Raw genomic sequence first — 21,032 nt, 5'->3', positions numbered from 1 at the left:
CAGCCCTTTAGCAGTCAGAGTGGTGCAGGCAAAAAATAGTATTAACCCTTAACATGCGACTGCTCACAGCTTGTTCTAACTTTAACCCAGTTTAATATTCCACAGATATAATCTGGTTTCAGTATAACACAACTTCATACTTGGACTTCCCTCCTCTGTAAAAATGAGGCTACAGCTGCTGGTATTAAACTACCAGCCAGGAGCTTTGTGTTGGTTGCTGTTTGTGCTTTTTAAATCTTTAGCGGAGGTGAAACGGGTAAGACGAAGCCTTATGCATGTCATAAAATTGTGCATGCAAACAAGCTGTGTAAGTTGTCAGCTGACAGATTGCAAAGCCCCATTTAACCTTCCTGCTCATTTAAAAGGCCTCTGTCAGGGTGAGCACCCAGGGAAATGTTCCTCTTGGGGAAGATCAGGCATTGATTTGGCAAGCAGTGTTGCTTTTTTCCACATGCTTTGCAAGGTAGTCTTCCAATGCTAGTCTTTCTAGCTACTATGAAACTATGAAACTATGAAACTAGAGGAAGGTGGGCAGTGGGGTCCCCCAGGGCTCTGTCCTCGGGCCCACACTGTTCAACATCTTCATCAGTGACTTGGACGAGGGGTAAAAAGCACCTGTTCAAATTTGCTGATGACACTAAGATGTGGGGGGATGTGGGCATGCTAGAAGGGAGGAATAGGTTGCAATCAGACCTGGACAGGTTACAGGGGTGGGCGGATGAGAATAGGATGGGATTCAACACCGACAAGTGCAAAGTGATGCACCTGGGGAGGAACAACCGGCACCATACCTACAGATTGAGGAACTCCCTTCTCGTCAGTGCAGAGACGGAAAAGGATCTTGGGGCCATCATTGACTCCAAGATGAACATGGGCCGGCAGTGTGGGGAGGCAGTCAGGAAGGCCAACCGCACCTTGTCATGCATCCACAGATGCATCTCGAGCAGGTCCAAAGAGGTGATCCTCCCCCTCTATGAGGTACTAGTCAGGCCGCAGTTGGAGCACTGCGTCTAGTTCTGGGTGCCGCACTTCAAAAGGGATGTGGACAGCATGGAGAGGGTCCAGAGGAGGCCACCCGCATGATCAGGGGACAGCAGCGCAGGCCCTATGAGGAGAGGCTATGGGACCTGAACCTGTTCAGCCTCCACAAGAGAAGCCTGAGGGGGGATCTAGTGACCTGTTACAAACTAGTCAGAGGGGACCAGCAGGCATTGGGGGAGTCCCTGTTCCCCCAAGCACAGTCAAAAGCTGGCAGAGGGTAGATTTAGGCTAGATATCAGGAAGTGTGACTTCACTGTCAGGGCGGCTAGGGTCTGGAACCAACTTCCAAGAGAAGTGGTGCTGGCTCCCACCCTGGGGGTCTTTAAGAGGAGGCTGGATGAACACCTTGCCAGGGTCGTTTGACCCCAGTACTCTTTCCTGCCATGGCAGGGGGTCAGACTAGATGATCTACTCAGGTCCCTTCTGACCCTAGAAACTATGAAACTATGAAACTATGAAATGCGTGGGGAAGAAACGGGTGAGATCGTCTCAAAGCAGCCGATGCGCAGGCATTCTTGCTCTTATCCCAACGGCGCTTGTTTTCGACGCGCAGCCCATCCACCTAAGCCCAGCTGCTGTTTGATCTTGACATTTGCACTCCATAGGAAACAACGATGCAACAGCTGAAGCAAACGCAAAAAGGAAAGCAGATCAGAGCAAACTCAAAATAGACTGCGTGCTCGGCCAGCTTTGTGTCTAAACCGTGTGCTTTTAAAGTGCTTTCTGTAATGAACTTATGCAGAGGGATTCGCTTAGCTGTTTTGTAGCTCCTCGGGTTGCTAAGTGCTCAGCAGCTGAATATTAAATGCTAAGTCCGTGTTCATGGGACTCTCATCTCTGACTGCCAATCATTCCAGCACAGATCCTCATTGCAATGAGTCTAAAATGCAGGTGCAATTTCAAATGTGGGTTTTTTTCCCACCCCCAACACTTTATCCGAAGGAAACGGAGATAATCCACCTAATCTTCAAGTCTGACACCCACAGGTAGTCATTAAATTGGATATTTTAAGATTCATGCTCAATGTTCAATCCATTCTGTTTTGCTGAATGTGGCAATGCTGAACGTTCCCAGAGCATCCAGGATACTGAAGCAAAAGGCTGCTTCAATAAGGGTGAGCCTTAATTAGGAATGTGTTTGCCCCTTTTCCTTTTTGGATCCAAACTCAAACACTTTGTAACAGCAAGAGGTAGTGGGTACGTTAACAAGTCAGAAGAGAGGATGCATTTCCGTAGGGTTGACAATTACTTGGGAACCATTTGAGACTGTTTAATGATGTGTGTACCCACCTAACTGTTAATCCCCAGGAAATGCCCTTCATTACTACTGTTGCTATTGCAGGAGCGTGTGCTGTAATGGTCAGAGCAGGAAACTGTAGGTCGGACCTTGGTTCTGTTCACAACTCCATCCGTGACTTGCTGGGAAGGTCACTTCAGTATCCTATATCTCCCTTTTAATGCCCAGAAAATGGGTGTGAGATCACCTGGTTTCACAGAAAGGATGCCCTGATGGTCATCGTTGTGGTGCAAGCTGCAAGAAACGTGTCCAGCTGTAAAATAAGAATCTGGGAGAAACCTTGTAATAAAAAATATTCTCCTGCAGTGTTGGTAGCATTGCAGGATGCCTTAAAACCGCCCCAAAGCAGGCAGTGGAAGTGCGTTCCAGTAGCAAAAATGAAATTAGCATTTCATTTCATTATATTTGTCATCTCTCATCAAAGACATTTTAAGATTAAAGCATGCATCAGGAGAATTTGGGGGAGCTTCTGTTTTGTTAGTTATAACAAGTCAAGGAGCTTGCTTTAAAATGGTTATACCTGTCTTACTGGCACCTAGCCAGAATATAATGGGGGTGGGGGGGTGCTAGTCCTTCGGTTTGCCTTAGTATTGGTGCATGGGTTGCACTTGTCAGCTTTAAGAAGAAGACTACACAGTGGAGGCTGGCATGCTGGTAGCACCAGTAGTGTGCTGGTTCCTCATCTCCTGGCATCCTCGGGCACAACTGCGCTAGGCGTGCTGAAGAATGGGAAGCTGTCAGCTGCCCTTAAAATCCCAGTGTAGCTAAACTGAAGGCAACTCTACACTCCCCCGCAGAATTTAACCTGAGCCACTTGCTTCTGCACAATTAGAAAGTAGGTGGGAAAAGCACCAGCTTTGGTTCACAGGAACGTGTCATTTTAAAAAAATTATTATTATTTCCACAGATGTGTTGCTAATGCAAAACTGAAAATTCAGGGGGTGGGCAATGGGGAGGAGGGTCCTTCAGAAAATCATTTTCAAGTAAAAAGAGGTTTGGTGTCTAAGAACCAAGTATGTCACCCCAGAAGGCTTAGTTCCTGGGGTTTGGGGTCTAAAAGTGATTTATTTTTCCATTTAGTTAAAAACACAATAGTTTCTCAGAAATGCATTTCTGCTGGTGGATTTGAAAAGCAAACTGAGATGATTTTAAAAATGCAGTATTTTCCACCACGAGTTTTGAGTGCCCCCGCTGCTACCGAAACCGTTTCCGGAGGGAGTGTTTAGGTCTAGAATAAAGGGATGCTTTTGCAACAGCTGCCGGCACTACAGATGTTTTTTGCTGCCACCTCTACCTTTCAGAGACTTCATATGGACTTTGTGAAACCTTAGAAGCCATTTAATGGTTGGTTGTTTTCAGGAGGTATTTTGAAACTTTTTGTTTATGCAGGTTAATTTAAGATGATTATAACAGGCATGATAAACCATACCCAGTGCCTTAGTGCTATTTGCTAATGCAGAATTGAATGTGTATTATCTGTTGGGTAATTTGTCCCCTATAAAATTATATTACATATATTTAAAGACATGCATGGGTTTATGTCAGAAAACTGGCAACTGCAATTTCACAGTATAATTGAAATTTGGGAAATCGATTATCTTGAACATCCACGTATTTTTTTGCAAGATGCCGAGTGCAAGTTACTCGGCATGCTAGCATAAGATTGTATTGCCTTTCTCTTTTAAATAGAGAAGCCATGATTCAGACCTAGGAACAAGACCAGGTAAAGATGCAAGTTGGGCTGGAGAATTTCTCCTACACAAACTCAAATTTGTCCTGTCCAAAAAAAAAAAAAAGCAGCCGCTTTACATTCACAACAGAATAAGAAATTCATAGAGACCTGTCTGCTTAAGAGAACAGGTTAATCTTAACTCTAAAGGTGTGAATGGTGTAAGAACTGATAAAGGACGGTGAAAGCCAATGATGTTGCGTGCTCTAGCAAGGAAGGGCCATGTTAGTTTAGCTCCGGTCCTAACAGTTGCATGTTGGCTGTTTGTGCAGTTTTTAAGAAATATTACTACCAGGAGTCCGGAGGGGAGAGTTACTTGAAAAGCACACGGATGGAAACTCTTCCAAGCCTGGATGTCAACACCAGCTTCTTGATGAACTCCTCTGCAAGCAGGTCCATGTCCCTAGGGAATCAGACGGGCATGAATGATGTTGTCCATTATGGGCGTGAGACTGCTGTCCTTAGTCTCATGTTGATGTTGGGCACTCTTTGGCTTGGCCACACGCTGTATCAGTTTAAGAAGAGGTGAGTTGTATTGGCCTTGAAGTAGCCTGTAGATCTCGTTTTGTATAACCTGTTGGAAAGCCTTAACCATGCCAACCTTCCATCTTGCACCCAGAAGGGTTAGCAGGAGTCTTTGATTTCAATAGAAGAACAATGCATCGTGTAGCTGGCTGCCTGAAAAGCACTGTTCAAACAAGTTTTTTAAGCCTTGGAGACTAGCTTCTATATCTGACAGGGCACTGTGGGGTGTGTGAGCTGAATTGGGGAGGTATTTTGTGGATCATACCGGCTCACCTTGATGGGTCTGGCATATACCTGATCCCTACATCCTTTTAATGTAAATGGGCAGTCTTCTGGGAAAATACTTTGTCTTGCCGTTTCCAGAAGAACAATGGGCAGTACAACGACCAGCTTCCTCGGCTGGTGGAGAAGACCAAGGTCTTAACCTCAGTCTTCGCTGTTGAAATAACTCCTGCTTCAATGTGTAATGAATGGGTAATTGAGCCACATGATCAGTAGTAATAATAACAGGAGTCATAGCTACCTGTTGGCTTTTGAGGAATGGATTCATAGATGTTGAGGGCTGGAAGGTACCTTACAAAATCATCAAGTCCAGCCCCCCTGCACTTGAGTAGAAAAGACAACTGCTGAGGTCTGTGTGGGGTGTGTTTTGTGTTTTTTCCTCAAAGCTTGAATCCTACTTTTTATTCCCTTTTGGGTTTCCCTGATGCTTTCCTTGACCCTCAAAGTCTAGATTTCAGAAGACTAGTCTGTACGGTAAACCGTAAAATCAAGGACTTGGAAGTGAAGAATCAATTTTGACGATGGGAGGTGCGGAGTAGAGTTGAACATCTCTGGTTTGAATGACACGATGCTGATGGGTTGTGTGTAAAAAAAAAAAAAAAAAAAAAAAGTGCAGGGTACTAACCAAACGGTTTTGATCTTTTTAGTCCCTACTTGCATGCCAGAGTCCGTGAAATCCTATCCGACTGTGCCTTACCCATTTCTGTTCTGACCTTCTCCATCGTGGGATCCTATATCTTCAAGGAAATAGAAAGTAAGTCTGGTTGTTTACTCCCTGAATTACCAGGAGAAAGGCATTTAAAACCGATGAAACTGAAAAGGAAAACAAGATTATTGGGAAGAACATTTAAAAAAAACAAAATTAAACCAAAGCTTTGCAGTATATTATTTCCTAAGTATTGTGTTTCTCTCCTGAATAATTACGTCCCCAATTTCCTCAATTTAAGAGCGAATTCATGCAAAACCTAATCAAACAGAATTGCATTAAGTTTCTCCCAGTGAATATATTGAAGTCTGCCATTTCATCTGAATGCAGTGTATAACCCGTATCTGTTTAGAAAGAGTTGATCTTTTCGGTTCTGCCAAAGAACAAAAGGACAGAGTAATTAGCAGGCAGGAAGGGTTGTCACCAGTCGGACAGATGTGGTGTTGATGATCTCGGCCTGTCCTTTTTTCAGTCTGTACTCTGTTTTCCCAGTTAAAAACATAGCGGTCCCGAGCATCTGGATGACTCTAAGACATGCAAGGAAATCTAAAAATGATACGCCATGCAATGGCCAAACAGAACAGCTTTTCCATATCAGGAAGATATAATAGACACAGGAACTGCTTTGTCCCAAGCTGACGCAAGTTGCGGGGTGGGGAAGAGGAAACGTATGAAAATGGCTTTCTTGACACGATGGTTGTTCCTTCCAATTGGATTGGGGAACGGTAAATTGGACCGTGCAACCTGTCCTCTAGTGACGATGGATTTCTTGCCGCTGGCTCAAGCCAGGCATGTCTTTTTGCTCAACCCATTATTAGGCCTCTTGTTTGGCGAGCGAAAGTTATAAACACCTTTATACTAACAAATTGCCTATGGCAGAAGACTGCACGGTGATGAGACAAATTGTAAGTCGCCTCCATTTCAGATCCAAAAATAGCCTAAAAAAGCAAGTTCCGTTACTCGTATTATCCTCCAGTTAAATAGGCACCACCATCTAAAAATTATAGGGGAACTAGCCATTATTTGTCAAACCTAGGGTGATTAATAAAACACCTTTTAATAGAGCTGTGACCTTGAGGGCCAGGAGGGGTCATTAAAATCACCTGGTCTGGTATCCAGCATAACCCCTCTTTTCCTGTGTTCACAGTGTCCAAATTCAACTACAACCCCTCCGAGAGCTTGTTTGTTCTGGCTCCAGTCCGTTCTCTGTCAATTGGCTCCGTAATGAGTGCAATGGGCCTGGGGTTCCTCCTTTCAATGCTGTTCTTCATAGAGCAGAACATCGTGGCATCGCTCACAAACGCTCCAGAGAACAGGTAATGTTGTTAATCCCTTTCTTTTACAAACCTGGGTAATTTTTATAAACTAATCTAACTTCGGGGGCTATGTTACCACGTCGTAACAGATAGCTTGGAATGGATTGCACACCCCCCCCCATTAGTGTGTGTGTGTGTGTGTGTGTGTGTGTGTGTGCATGCATGCATCCCTATAAGCCAAATTCTTGATGCTTCAACAGGTGGCTTACTTAAGTCCCACAAATTGCTGCTTTTGGCCATGTGTGCTTTTGGAAGTGATTTTTATAATGGTAAAGAATCTGTGCGGGCCAGTATTGCGGTGTTTACTTCCAGGAATATCACTTTCGCATAGGAGAAATGCAAAGTTCAAGAGGAGCGGTTGCTGCCCAATTTGTTGGTTCAGCCAACTGAGGATCTGAGTAACTTGGAAGCCTCTCAAGAAAAGAGAGTCAGCTGAGCGGGACCCAAATTACCTTGGCACTTCTCAAATTAATCTTTGTTGGGCCAGAAAGGATAAATTATTTCACATCACCATTTAGGAAACAGACAATTGGGAAGCTCTTCATTTTTTGGAAGGCATCTTCCTGACTTGTTTCTCATGTGATTGCAAATATGGATCGTCTAGTTGAAAAGTGGAGGTGGGGTGGAGGAAGAGGGAGGAAGATAAAAGGTGTGGGTATTGCATTAACAAGACTAGCTCAGCTGCTTTCCTGTTAGCCTGAGACTATAGCACCTGCTGCACTGGATCAGACCAAAGGTCCATCTTAGACCAGCGTCCCTCCAGCACTAGCGTAAGGCGCTACAGCTAGGGAAGAGTGATCAAAAGCACAAATCCAGAGCGGTGTGGGTGGCAGCATCGCTGCGAGATCTAGGGGTTTTGGTGGGTCACGGCCTCAAGGGAAATCGGCTGCAAAAATAGCAAGTGCAGTTTTGGGCCACAGCAACAGGAGTATTGGGCATGAGGAGGCGATTGTGCCACTTACCTGATGGTGTTAAAGCCTCACTTGGAGTATTTTGCACAATTCTGAGTTCCATATTTTAGGAAGGATGTGGAGAAATTCAAGAGGGTCCAGAGGTAGGAAACAAAAACAAGAGGGTGGAAAGCAAGCCAGCTGAGAGGACACAGTATGTTCAGCTTAGAGAAAAGGCTGGGCCAGCAGACCCTGGAGGTCCCATTTCAACCCTATGACTCTATTAATGCTTCGGAGGTGAGAGCAGGGAGGGGTACACGTAGAGTCATCCATCCCCTGCCACTTACCAGCAGCCAGGGTCGGCATTGACCGTGGGTGCGTCTACACGTTAATTAACGTGCCATAGTTACGGCGTGTTAAGTTTTAGTACTTAGATAACCAAGGACTAAATCAATGCGCAGCAATTCGTGGTAGTGTGCATGGGTTTTCTCAGACTCTAACTGCGCAGTAACCTAACACTACTGTGCAGTAACGTATTAGCTTGGGTTTTGCCCAGCACACTACTGTGCAGTTAGCATCTTGTGCAGACGCACGCTGCGCTAACCTAATAGCATGTGATGGATCCATCCTCCATATATTTGTGTAAATCGGTGGTTTTTCCATACTGGGAGCCACAGACTGTCTAAGGGGTCTGCAAAAGGTGATTATCACCAATCAGAAGTATGTGAAGACCCTCATTTACAGTTTGCAGGGGTCCTTGCCTTCACTGGAGTCCCCTGTGGTGCAGTGGTAGATTCCTGGTCTGCTGCACAGGAGACCTGATTCAATTCCCCGATGCTTATACAGATACAGCCAGGGGGGCATCACGTGTCTGGACCCAGTCTGGCCTTTGGATTCTGTCTCAGAAGCAGGCCTTAAGCAGGGACGGAAAGGTCTGGGCAGCCTCCACTCCTCCATACTCCTGCCTAGGCATATGCATCAAAGGTCTGGTTGACCGCTCACGCGTGCACCATGGTCCAGAAGGATCGACAGTTGCCAGAACATGCATCGCCTTCATCTGAAATGTTTTAGGGGTCCGCAAATGATAAAAGGTTGAAACTGCCCCCCTCTTTAAGCCTGTGGATTTAATGATCTCACTTTTATTGTTGAAGTCCTATGGATGCACCTCTGATACGACTGGCATTTGTGCAGCTCATGTCATGTTTCAGTGTTTGGGCACGTTGAACATTTCTCTTTAAACTAAGAGTGGTTTATCCAAGAAAAGAAAGGGGGCTACTGCATGGCGCACTGCAGCTATGGTCACTTCAAAAGAATTTTGAAATGGAAATGGAGCATTTGGAGCTGCGCTATGTTGCTGCTCTCTAATTCGGGATATGGAGGCAGACAAGGTCAGGCTGAGAGTAGAAGTGTTTAATGTATCACTTATCTTACACAACTGATTTATGCACAGAATTGGAAATGAGACTGCAGTATTCAAATAATTCCCTTTGATCTTTCCATACTGACTCAGAATCAGATGGTGAGGGTGATTTGATGGGATTTTTTTTTTAATTATTATTATGGGGACACCGCAGGTTTTCTCAGTGGATGTCTTTATTACCCAAAGGAGGAAAGGGCAGCTCTTCTTGCATAACTATTGACAAAAATAGTACTGAAAATAAAGTAATATTAGAACAGGGAAGGGCAGAGAAACTACTAGTCTGTGGCTAATCTAGGATTTATTTTCCACAGCCATTTGAATTTTCTTGTTCCCTCAGTTATACACCTATTTCATGGGAGAGAGTTTGTCATAAATCTGGAATATAGATGCCTCACGAGTTGGCTTTTTTTCTTCCAAAATGGGTTTTTTTCCCTCGTTGTTTGACTTGAATTTCTTGTGACATTTTTCTACCTTTGTGCCTTGAGATGGATGTGAGAAGGGGTGTATGCAAGTGGATCCCCTATGTATTTAAAAAAAGATTGAGGTGGATGTGAGAAGGGGTATATGAAAGTGGATCTCCTAGCCTAGTTGAAAACTCGGTTTGGGGTTGTCTTCATATGCTGGGGTGGGGTGGCGGGGGTTGGTAAAAGAAGAAAACGTGCTTCCCCCCCAGAAGCAGGTTGCGGTGCTTCGTTCTAAAACTGGCATTTGCAGTTCTACATTATTGCAGAGACTGAGAAGTGCCAGCCTGTCTGTGTTGAATAGATCCTTGTGGTCTCTTATATTTCTGAGCTGAATCTCAGCATATTTAAGCTGATATTTTATTGTCCATCACTTGCAAGTAGGATGGGCGGTCAACTGGATACTTGGGGAGAAAAAAAAAACCCAAAACACTTAAGGGAATGTCCTACGGGACTGAAACCATGCAGGGCCATATGGTGCTGGGCCTCCAAATACAGCCCAGGCAATGCATTACTTTCTCCCTAGGACACTTGTTAGCCAAGAGAAAAACCTGTAAAAGGGCCAAGAGGGAAAAATAAAACCAGGGAAGCCTCAGGGGTGCTGGTGAAGCTTTAGCTGTGTGAGAGCACCGACCCCCTTTTTTTAGCACATGCCTGTAGGGGATGCCTAGACCCGGAGGAGATGGTTGACAAGGAGTAGGGCTGAAAGCCAAGCGCTACAGAGGCCTATTTTCTCTACAGACCTTCAGCAAGGATTTCACTGCGCAGCTAGTTCACTATTCCCATACGCACAGTGTAGTGAAAAAGCAAGGCTGGAAAACTTCAGCTTGATGGGTGAAAGTTTGAGCAACTCAAGGGGGGAGGTGGGAAGGAAAATGAAAATGCCCCAGCAGCCCTTGCTACAGCTGAGTGCAAGTACCAGCACTAAAAAAAAAAAAACCCTTAAAAAATAAATTCTTCTGGCAGTTATTTTTGGTGGCTTGCAAGGCATTGCCATTAATATTACGGTAAACTCCTGATGAAGTTAATGACCAGACTTTTTTTTTTAACGGGCCCTGTTTTATTTGGGGTGATGCCGTCAAAGACTGCTGTGAAATCTAGTTTTCCCACGTTGCAGTCTGTAAACCGGCCGGCATGTTCAACGCCGCGTGTGTGGAGATCCGCCGTGTCCGTGCAATTCTTGCTCAGCTGTAGCAAGTGCAGCCTCGTTACTACCTGAAGTGCACTTAAAAAACCACTTTATTAACAAGAGTTTATTTCAGGTTAGTGAAAGGAACAGCTTATCACTGGGACCTCCTCCTTGTAGCTCTGATCAACACGGGGCTATCCGTCTTTGGGCTGCCGTGGATCCACGCGGCGTTCCCTCACTCCCCGATGCATGTCCGAGCGCTGGCCTACGTGGAAGAGAGGGTGGAAAACGGACACATCTACGAGACGTAAGTAGCAGGGCAGCCACAGCCGCCAAGCCGCAGATCTGAGGTCGGGTTAAAGAAGCCTGTTGAGCTAAGAAATGCAGAGGGCTTTTTCCCAGCGGCTTCCTTCGATCTTCTAAACGATCGACAGGAAAAATTTGCTTTTATCGCCCCAAATTGAAACCAGCCATGCTTCGGGAGCTGGGAACAGCCTCCTGACCTCAACACAGATGCAACTGGGATGAAAAAAGATGGCACTAATGTCATGCATCGATGGAGATGGTCCATCGTGACGTCTCCTACCCGGCGTCTTTGACACCTGTGGTTCCTGAGCACTTCCCTTGACATCTCGAGCGCCGAGCTACTCTCTTGCAGATCTCTCTCAGTTCGGCTGACGTCTGTAGGTTTGAGTTAAGCTAAGAAGCCATAAAAAAGAAACTTCTTGTGACTGAAATCTCTCCAGATATGCCAGTGCCTAGTTGGCCTAGTCCAGATTAACGGCTTGCTTTAGCTCAGGCTGAGCGCTCTCCCCTTGTGCCCTGTTGAGAAGTGAAGCAGTGATGTGGATGTACGCTGCCAGATTATCTCATCAGCAAATATCCGTTGCCAATACTTACCTGAAACCCGTGAGAAGGTGGTTAGCACAAAGGGCAGAAAACTCGATGGGGACTGATTTCAAGGCCTGCTCTAGCATTTTCCGTGGGGCTTCGGGAAGGTGAGAGGGCTGCCTTGCTACAGGGGACTTCGAGGAACCTTCTGGCTTGTAGACGCCGGTCTCTTCCTTTTCACACATTTCATAGATTTTAGGGTCGGAAGGCACCTATCAGATCATCGAGTCCGACCGGCTGCCCGGGGCAGAAAGACACCAAGTCATGTCATGACCCGATCAAGTGCTGCCTTTACGGCAGTGGTGATTTGTCTCCATTTCCCCTCGCTCGCCCCATCCCTACCGTAAAGCCGCTCCAGGGCCTCACCGCTCTGCTTAGGAGCCGCCGTCTAATTTCCAGCCTCAAATTAATCACGGATGGTTTATACTGGTATATTCTTGTGCAAAAGTTGTCCTTCAGCTTAAATTAGCCTACCTTGCCTCCAGTATGCTTATACCAAGCCCAAGCCCATCTAAGATGGTTATTGGGTACCTTCAACTCTTAATTCGTTTCCATCTCAGATGTGCCAATTTGCACGTCTGCACCTTCTCTTCCCTTTTTTTCATTCTGCCTTTGCCTCACTCTTTCTCATGGGAACAAATGAGGTTGAATGCAGTGGCAAGGTATTTGAGTCTCGGGACTACATCTAGGTTATCTTTTCAATCTTTACCCTGCCCTCCCTCCATACTGTCTCAGCATTGTCTTTGCTTGTTCTCTCTCTATTTATATGGTTGAACGTTTTGCTACCTTTTGTCGGTTTTACCTTGCCATGACTGTTGCTATTTCTTGATTCACCCAAGATAGCTTTCTCTTGCTTTTTCTCTCTGTCCTATAGGCTCTCCATTTCTTCTACAAATAACCCTTTTGAGGTGGTTATTCGCACAGTTGGAGCTGGAGCTCTTTCTTCCAAGATTTTTCCTCTTTCCTTACGGTCTGGCCTGGAGACCCCGTAACTCCTCCACATTCAGGTTCCTGAGCTCTTCAGCCTCGTTGTCTTTGCTAGGTCCTTGAATTTCTCAACTCTTTTGCATTTAACAAGCAGCGGTTCCCAACCCCGGGTCACAACCAACACGAGGGCTGTGGGGACAGTGCGGGCGGCGCCACACACGCAAGACGAGCCGCGCCGCGCCGTGTGCTGGGAGCTCCTTTGCCCCAGGGCAGCGTGCTTTGCTCCCAGCTGCAGGTCGTGGCGGGATGGGGAGCCGCTGAATGATAGCAAGCGGCCTGTTTGGTTATCCTCCTTTTTGGTTGGCGCTGAATCGGCTCAATAAGTACCCAGCGTATTTTCTGCGACCAGCTCTTCTGCTGTATCGTTGCAGCCTTCCAAAGTCAAACCCAGACAGCTTCAGCTGCTGTTGGTTCAGCCGATGTCTAGTGAAGGTGGCTGCTGTCACCTGTGGATATATCGGGGCTTTTTTTTTTCTCGCATCTTTTTAGTCCCCTGTGTTGATAGGGTTCCCAGTAGTGCTGCTCTGTATTATCATAGACATCTATCCCTATTTGCACCCAACTCTGCAGGTCTATAACAGACACCCTAAACTGCTTGAGTCAAGTCTTTCTTAATCCTTTCTCAAGTGATTTTTTTTTTTTTTTTTAAGTCACGCCAATTCTCTTTTCACCCATGCAACTTTTTCAGGCCACGGCATCATTGACTGTTGCTTGCCGTTGCCTTTTTGTGGTCGTATTTCTGCCTGTTCCCTGAACAGAGTGCCCTCTGAATATAGAGGGCACTTCCCTGCGTATAGATACCCTCTCAGTATCTGTATTTCAGGAAGGATTGCTATTCTGCTGTGCTGCTACCCCTACCTGATTTCAGGTGCTGCACTAATAGTTCCCATCTCTCTCTCTCTCTCTGTTGTTGTCCAGCCTCATGTTGTTTTAGCTTTTGTCTCTGACCTTTCTCGAGTCCCTCGCCAGGCAAGTGCAGCCTTTTTGCTAACTGAATCACCGACCCAAGTGCTGCATCAGTCAGCATTAGCGCCATCTTCTCCTTCCTGTCCTTCCTCTCCCCCTCTGGTGATCCTCTGGCCCTTATTAAAGCCGTCTCGCTGGCTTCTCTGTTGACAGGCGTCTCTCCTGTGCCATCTCTCAACCCTCCGGCAGGACTGGGACCAGCAAGGGCTGATGTTCATAAGCTTACCCGGTGCATTTGCCTTTCGGGCTTTTGAGTTCACTCTGTTCAAAGGGGATCAGGTACATAAATGGCTACTTTTAAACTGGATTCTGAGCTAAAATTGGAGTGTTTTCTGCCTGTGTGAACTCCCATAGGGATCTTAAACCTCTTGTTTCTATTTTACTGTTCTGCAGAGCATCTCTGTCATCTTCTCTTGTCTTCCAGCCTCACCGATGGGAAACGTGAATCTGAATTGAAAAATCAAAAAAAGTTTGGGGTGTTTTTTTTGTTTTTTTAATCCTGCATCCCAAAGCTCCCCTCTCTGCTCTCAGAAAAGAACTAAGCGGGGAAGGGCAGAGAAAGGAAGAGTCCCAGGAAGGAAGCTTAATTTTTTTTTTGGTGCAGAATAATCTGCCATCAGTCTTAGACAGGCAAAAACTCGGAGCCGGGGCGTTGCAGACAAACTAATTCAGGGCAGTGGGTCTGCTCCGTGAAGCCCGGAGCGGGTCATCTCTAATTCCAGGAGCTCCCTTGCCTGCCAAACTCCCAAGAGATCTCTTTTAAGCATGTATGAACTTCAGTGGTATTCTTATTTTCCTGGGAATTACTAATATGGCCAAACTGAGTGGTTCCCCTCTGCCCCCTCCCCCCACCCACTCCAAAGCAGCTTACATGGAAAATGGTGTTCCTGCCATCTCTTTTTTTCAAGAACTCGCTCCCAAACACCGAGTCTTGAGCTGCTTAAGGGAATGGCTCTTGGAAGTTTCTTTCAGCATGGCCAAAATAGTGCATTTTCCCCCTTTTACCTTGTTCTTAGAAACAGTTTGAACCATTTCATTTAAGCATGCCAAAAAAGTTCAGTCAGGAGCAGAAACCCAGAATGGGAACTTTTTTTTTTATTCAAATCTGACAAAGTTGAGAGCAATTGCGAGTGCGTTCGTTCGTTCGTTCGTTCGTTCGTTCGTTCGTTCGTTCGTTCGTTCGTTCGTTCGTTCGTTCGTTCGTTCGTTCGTTCGTTCGTTCGTTCGTAAATACCGGGCACCTTATAACTAATAGGCTTTTTCCACAAGTGTCCTGGAGCGAAGAGCCGTGTCCGCAGCCCTCTTTGCATCAGGACAGTTTATCATGCCTGGACCACTAATGAGATCAGCACAAGCCTCAGTGCTGCTGTTCCTAAATCCATCAGCAAAGGAGACCAGCATTTCTTTGCTACATTGGACTTTCTAATTGCTTTGGTGGGAAGAACGAAATCTCTTGGCTTTTCCTTTCCTAAATCTTCCAGCCCCTACTTCTGCTTGGCCTCATTTGCATTGCTCCACTCGTCTCCGAGGATGCCGACCTCGAGCCCTCTTTCATCTTTCTCATGGGTTGTGTTATTCATGCAGCCCCTACCTGCTGGAATAATCCTTCCAAGCCTTTATTTGCCAAGCCATCTTCCTTCCAACTTCAAAGCCCTTAAAACCTCCTTGCTGCCACAGAAAAAGGGAGATGGGGAATGAAATCCAGCAGAAGATGAACAGAAGCTTTACGGTCCCTGCAGCCCCGAACAGCCTTTCCCGTCGCCCTTTTTCCCCCGCTTGCCTATGAACCACCCCTCTAGTTGTTCCACGTCCAGCACGGGCAGCCAGCCTTTCTGTTGATTTGTTTCATTTGGCTTGCAAAGAACCCGGCACATTTTCTGAATTCTCAAGTGAAGAGATAATATTCAAATCAGTTTGCAAGCCAGGAGGTTGCCCAGAGCTTGACCCGTTTCCATGAAACAATATTAATCTCCCATTGTATTCTGTTCAACAATGCAGAGGGGCGAGGGAGTGCTTCCTAGACGCTCGCTGTTTCCTGGACCAGGCAAGCCAAAAAATGTATTTCTTCTCTGCCTTTTTCTGTTGCCTGGCCTCATGAGCAACAGGCATGTGTTCCTGGTCCAAATCGCTCCTGAATGGCCACCATCATTTGCGTTGAAAACCATCCAATTCTAGCAAAGAGATGCAGAGGCTTCTAGTTTGTCTGAAGGCTGCTAGTCTGCGGCAAGCCAGGCCGGGGTGTAGATTGGAGGATAGCTCATTCTGCCTCCCTTGCTGCTGTCTGAGTCCTCCAAAGATGCTTACAGATTTTGGGTACAATGGGGAAAACTTCTCTGCTCTCCCTTGGGGTTCAAGGATGCTCTGGGCAGTGATTATATGTTTGCAAGAGTCTGGACAGTGGGGTATAAGACTTGAGTTTCCACTATTTGGAGGAATAGGTAGTAATAAGGCTCCAGTTTCTGCTATTTGGATGCACCTGGGGCTTTTGCAGGGCAATTCCTTTAATGTTCCCTCTAGTCATCTCTCATTTTAAGTCTTAATCCTGAATATTGTGACGGGTCTGTTCCCTTGTTCGCCCATGGGGTTGAACTGTTTGTGCCTCCTCCCCTTTGACCCTTAGCCTTTCGCCTTTAGATTTAGTAACTGCCTGTCTCAATTCTGCTGCGACCAAGGTGCACGCGTACCACACTTTTTTCCACCCCCCAGTTGGATGCAAAACTTAACCCAGTCACTCCTTCCGGTCAAGGGCTCAGCCATCCAAATGGAAAGCAGGTGGAAGGCTGCTTCATTTGAACGATCTTCAATTTTCTGAGTTCAAATCCTCATCTCCCCACAACCTAAACGCTGCATTCCTGCATGTAATATAGGGGAGTGAGTCGGGGGCTTATAGTTCATCTTGGCCTATGGCATGCAAGTTGTCCCAATTTTTTTTTTTTTTTTGGCAAGAATTTATCACTGAAAGAATTCACCCTGCGGTGCAGGAAATCTCTTCTAGGACCAAAAGAATTGTGAAGCCCCAGAAATGCATATGCATTAACCAGAAAAATGTGTCCTATTGGTTTTCCAGCCCTGTGTTGCACAGTGTGCTAAAACACTTTAGCAGTAACGGGTAGAGGTCATCTGGAGTACAAGGTTTCTGCTTTGTTGACCACAAGAAGGTACTAAACAGTCTTCAGTCCAGTTGCCTCCATGCTGAAATAAGCAGGACTTGCCCAGTTGTAACCTGCTGAATTGGTGGATGTTTTCTCATAAGGAAACCAAATAAATAAACCCTCCACTTTTTTTTTTAATAGTCCTAGGAAATGAGAATTTCCTTTTTGCTATTTTTGGTAGGTGCAGGGAACCCACGGGTGGAAACGTTCACGTTCAGAGCAGCAGCATTTCTTTGCCTTATCTTCTTTTCCAGCTTGTAACAAGGAGGGGTTACGCCGTTTCAGTCGTGAAGGCAGTATATCAGCCAGCGTGTTTCTAAGCGGCCGGGTGCTGCTTCTGTCATTTATTTTTCTTTTCAGTGAAAAGTCAGCCTGTGTCATCTGCCAACATCTGGAACTTTTGCACTGACTGCATTTTTAGCATAGCAACAAGCAATTTGCAAAGAGGCCGCTGCAAGTCCACAGCAGAATTTAGGTTGGCAATTCCCTACGCAATATTCTGAACGTTTTCCCTGACAAAGGGGATCCTCGTGTTTATCAAAAACACCTGACTACTTAGTCACAAGTGAGGTTTTTTAGGGTTTGTTGTTTTGTTTTTTTTCCATGTGGTTCACTTACTAGTTGATGTAGCAGCCAGAGAACTGATCCCTCTTGGATTAAAAAAAAAAATGCTGTGCATATACAGCAGTTCAGCCTGGAGTCGGGTAACGCCAGGACAGATTACCTTGCGCAAAGACAGCTGTTTACAGCACTTTTGCTTCACTCCTGGTAGAGGCCTAATGTAGTTAAAGCTCAGGTAGGACCTGTGGAGCTCGGGAGAAACCGAGCGCAGAGGGGAAAACAACATCAGCCCACTGGTGCTGGGCCCTGGCTCTCGTCCAGCGGCTGTGTTGTTTTGAGTTGCGGGCTAAATGCTTGGACCAAGTCCAAGAGGATTGCATCTTCTAAAGCATTTGCCTTTTGGCTGGAGATAACTCAACTCAACGCAAGCGGGATGTGTAATCCTCGAGTCTCACATGTCCTGGGAGACTCCCCACGTGAGTAAGTCACAACAATAGGCAGACACAGTTCTTTGGGTAAATGTGAAATGGTTTTTTTGACCAGCTAAATTGTTGGAAAAATTGTTCTTTGCAAGCTTTTGAGTCTCAGCAACAAGCACGCATGCTAAGTCGTTCCCTTTCTGTCTCTTGCTCTCGCGGCGCTGCCACCTCCAGCATTGTGAGCGTGAAGGAAACCCGACTGACCAGCCTTGTGGCCAACTTCTTGGTGGGGCTTTCGCTCTTGCTGCTGCCTTTCCCTCTGCAGTGGATCCCAAAGCCGGTCCTCTACGGCCTCTTCCTGTACATCGCCCTGACCTCCATTGACGGGAATCAGCTCTTCGAGCGAGTGGCCCTCTTGCTGAAAGAGCAGGTACGTGTTTGCTTCGGTGAGCTGCAGCTTGGGTATGAAGCTCTTCCCCAGCACAGCTCCTCCTGTTTCGAAACCTTGCCATTACATAGCCCTTGATTGCAGGTTTTAGACACCTTCTCATGTGCGCACCATGGACGCTGCCTAGTATGTGCAGCCACAGCAATGTTTGCAGGATGGTATGCCTCCATGGGATTCCCACTCTCCCTCTGCTAAGTCTGACAGGCTTCCCTATATGCTGCTTGCTTTCAAGGAACTTCTCTTGTCTGCCCTGCCCTTTTTTTGTATTTCTCATAGTTTTTCTTTTAATATTGTTGATCGTGGGCAAACGAGGCAAGAAGCCTTTCCTAGCTTGAATCCCTTATCGCAATACAGGTTTCGTGTTTGATTCCCTCTGCCTTGCTCTGAACCTCTGGGGATAAATTAATAGGCTTATATGCCCAAAGCATTATGCCCCTAAAGCCTTATGCACTTTAAGCCTTTGGGCTGCAGTGTGTTTGACAGTCAGTCAAGTCTGATTCTCCAACATGAACATGCCACTCCTGGTAAAGAAATTAAAAAGCAGTGTTTGGCCTAGCAACTTGACATCCTTAAAAAAAAAAAAAAAAAACCAACAAAAAACTGGACAAAATGACCCAGTTTAAAAACACATCTCTGCCGTGTAATATTAAGTGCTTGTAAGCCTTCAGGACAGGCTGAGGACTTTGGGCACAAATGCAAAATGGATAACGACTACCATGATACGCATTCAGTTGAGCAGGCTTCCCTCGATGTTGGAAGTCCATGAGGCCAGAAATGGGTTCCCCATAAATTTTTTTTTTGTACTCTGAATGGCTTGGGAAACCTAACCTCGTCTTTACAGTTCTTGCCCCTTTCGCCACAGACGCATCTGTTTCTCTGCAAAAATATGGTAGGTGCTAATGAGACGGATAGGCCGCATCCAGACACGCATGGATGTTTCACTCCCCAGGGACAACTAGTGGCGACACAGCTTGCCCTGGGGAACTCCCATGCCACATATGCTCTGTGTGCCAAGTTACTCCAGGTGAGGTAGGGGAGGCTGGGGCTAGCACTAGTCTGACCCGAGCAGCCTTACCTGGGATCCTGGGGGACTCCTGGGGCTGCAGCAGTGGTGATCATGCCACGTGGAGCCTGGCCAGGAGCTGAATGTAGCTCTCGCTGGCCAGGCTCTGGCTTTGGGCGGCACATGGTGCTGCCACATGTGCCACTTTTCTTTTTTTCATGGGTTTTTTGGGCCCTGTGGCATCCCCAGAGGTAAGAAAAGTCCCTGCCCAAAGGGATCTTAACAAAAACAGATCCACAGGAATGGAAAAAATAAATAATAGTAAATAAGTGCTGGCTAAAAAACAGTGGTCAGACCAGTATCCCAGGATGCTTTGCACCACCCCTTGCAAGCCACCCCACTCCAGGTGGGCAAACTATCCTGGGCCCAAGTGGTCTGCTCCAACCCAGCAGTGAGATGTGGTCTAGCGCCCCCTGGCTTCTGGCCTGGGCCACTGCAGAGGTGTGGCTGCATTTCTGGAATCAAAACTGAATGTCTGTAAAGCACTTGCATATCAGTTCAATCTATGCAGCTTAGACCAATCTGCAAAGATGGCATCGATTCAACTTCAGGCTCTTTGACCACAATGTGTCCCAAAAAATCAGCCTCCACCCAAATTAGGGTGTTCGTGTTAAATGGGGAAGCTGTTCTCTTTATTGAGAAACAGTGCAAACTATACAGCTGCCGCGATGGCGGATTTGGGTTAACCCTCATAGCTGTAGCTATTGGGTGAGCCCTGCAGCTTGTGCCTGAAGCAGCAAGGGAGCTGCTGGTAGTATTTTGATGAGGCTTGTGATACAGAAACAGCACTTTATTATCAGCAAGTTGTATAAAGAACTAACAGGCCTGCTACTGTCCTTGCTCGGGTCTGGGCCATCACCTTCTGCAATATAGAAGAAGTCCTCCTGGAAACAGTGTCCAGGAGCTGTGGCATCCCAGGAGATTAGCTGCCTTGTCCACACTGTCTTAAAAACTTCCTGGTGCCATATGTTCTGGATCCTCTGTTCCCAGGAGAATTTACTGTCTCAAATACAGCCATGAGCGTTTAAAAAAAAAAAAAAAAAAAAATCTTTTTTTTTTTCCCCCCCCTATGTCCTACCTTCCAGAAGTAGGGTGCATGTTTTATTTGGGGATGTGTTTTATGCAGGAATGTATGGCATCATAGCAATACCAGATGCAGGTCAGTGAACTTGAAGAGTAAATGAAACTAATGGCAGAGCAGAACATTGTTTAAACAAAAGTTTTTAATGATTAAATTGTGAATATAAATATGCTGGATGTGTATATGTGAAACAAATTAAATGCAGGTTTTAAGCAAGCAGGTCAAAAATAAGTCGCTGTTTCAGTTGCTTGTTAAGGCTTTGTCTATACTGTGGGTCATGCAGACTTATCAGGACCAGCTTTAAACTAGGGAGCTTGGGAGCGGATACCTTTTTACAGCATCAGTTTGCGCTGGGGCTGCATAATCTGACTGGGAAGCTGATTAAATGCTCATGCAGTTAATGAAGAGCTCAGTGCAGGCTCACATTGCTGCACTTCTAGTGGGACTTGAGCTGACCGATTTAAAGTTAGCTTGAGTCTTCCTATGTGAGCTGCAGTCCAGATGTACCTTAAGTCTTGATTTTGGTATTACATTCCTTAGCAGTAGATGAGAGATTCCTGCCCTGATTCAGGTGACAGTGCAGTCATCTCTCTTTGCAAGCAAAAACCTGCACCTCCTTCCTCAACTTGACGTCTTGATGTGTCAAAATTCTTCAATTCACCTTTTTTG

At 46.1% G+C, this 21,032-nt stretch overlaps 1 protein-coding gene across 3 annotated transcripts in view; it reads left to right on the top strand.

Annotated features, from left to right (window-relative positions):
• SLC4A11 (solute carrier family 4 member 11) overlaps positions 1–21,032 on the top strand; it is a 152,145-nt gene that overhangs the window by 117,483 nt on the left and 13,630 nt on the right. For all 3 annotated transcript variants that reach the window (XM_090035102.1, XM_090035104.1, XM_090035103.1), the window contains exons 14-18: positions 4,339–4,591; positions 5,521–5,627; positions 6,727–6,895; positions 10,929–11,102; positions 18,006–18,201. In XM_090035102.1, the coding sequence (XP_089891228.1) occupies positions 4,339–4,591; positions 5,521–5,627; positions 6,727–6,895; positions 10,929–11,102; positions 18,006–18,201 (899 nt within the window). The remainder of the gene's footprint in view (positions 1–4,338; positions 4,592–5,520; positions 5,628–6,726; positions 6,896–10,928; positions 11,103–18,005; positions 18,202–21,032) is intronic.

Source organism: Crocodylus siamensis, chromosome 2 (assembly GCF_052110815.1).
Source record: "Crocodylus siamensis isolate JL-2025a chromosome 2, ASM5211081v1, whole genome shotgun sequence".
NCBI lineage: Eukaryota > Metazoa > Chordata > Crocodylia > Crocodylidae > Crocodylus > Crocodylus siamensis.
Note: the sequence above shows the minus strand (reverse complement) of the source record. Positions and strands in the feature narration are given on the sequence as shown.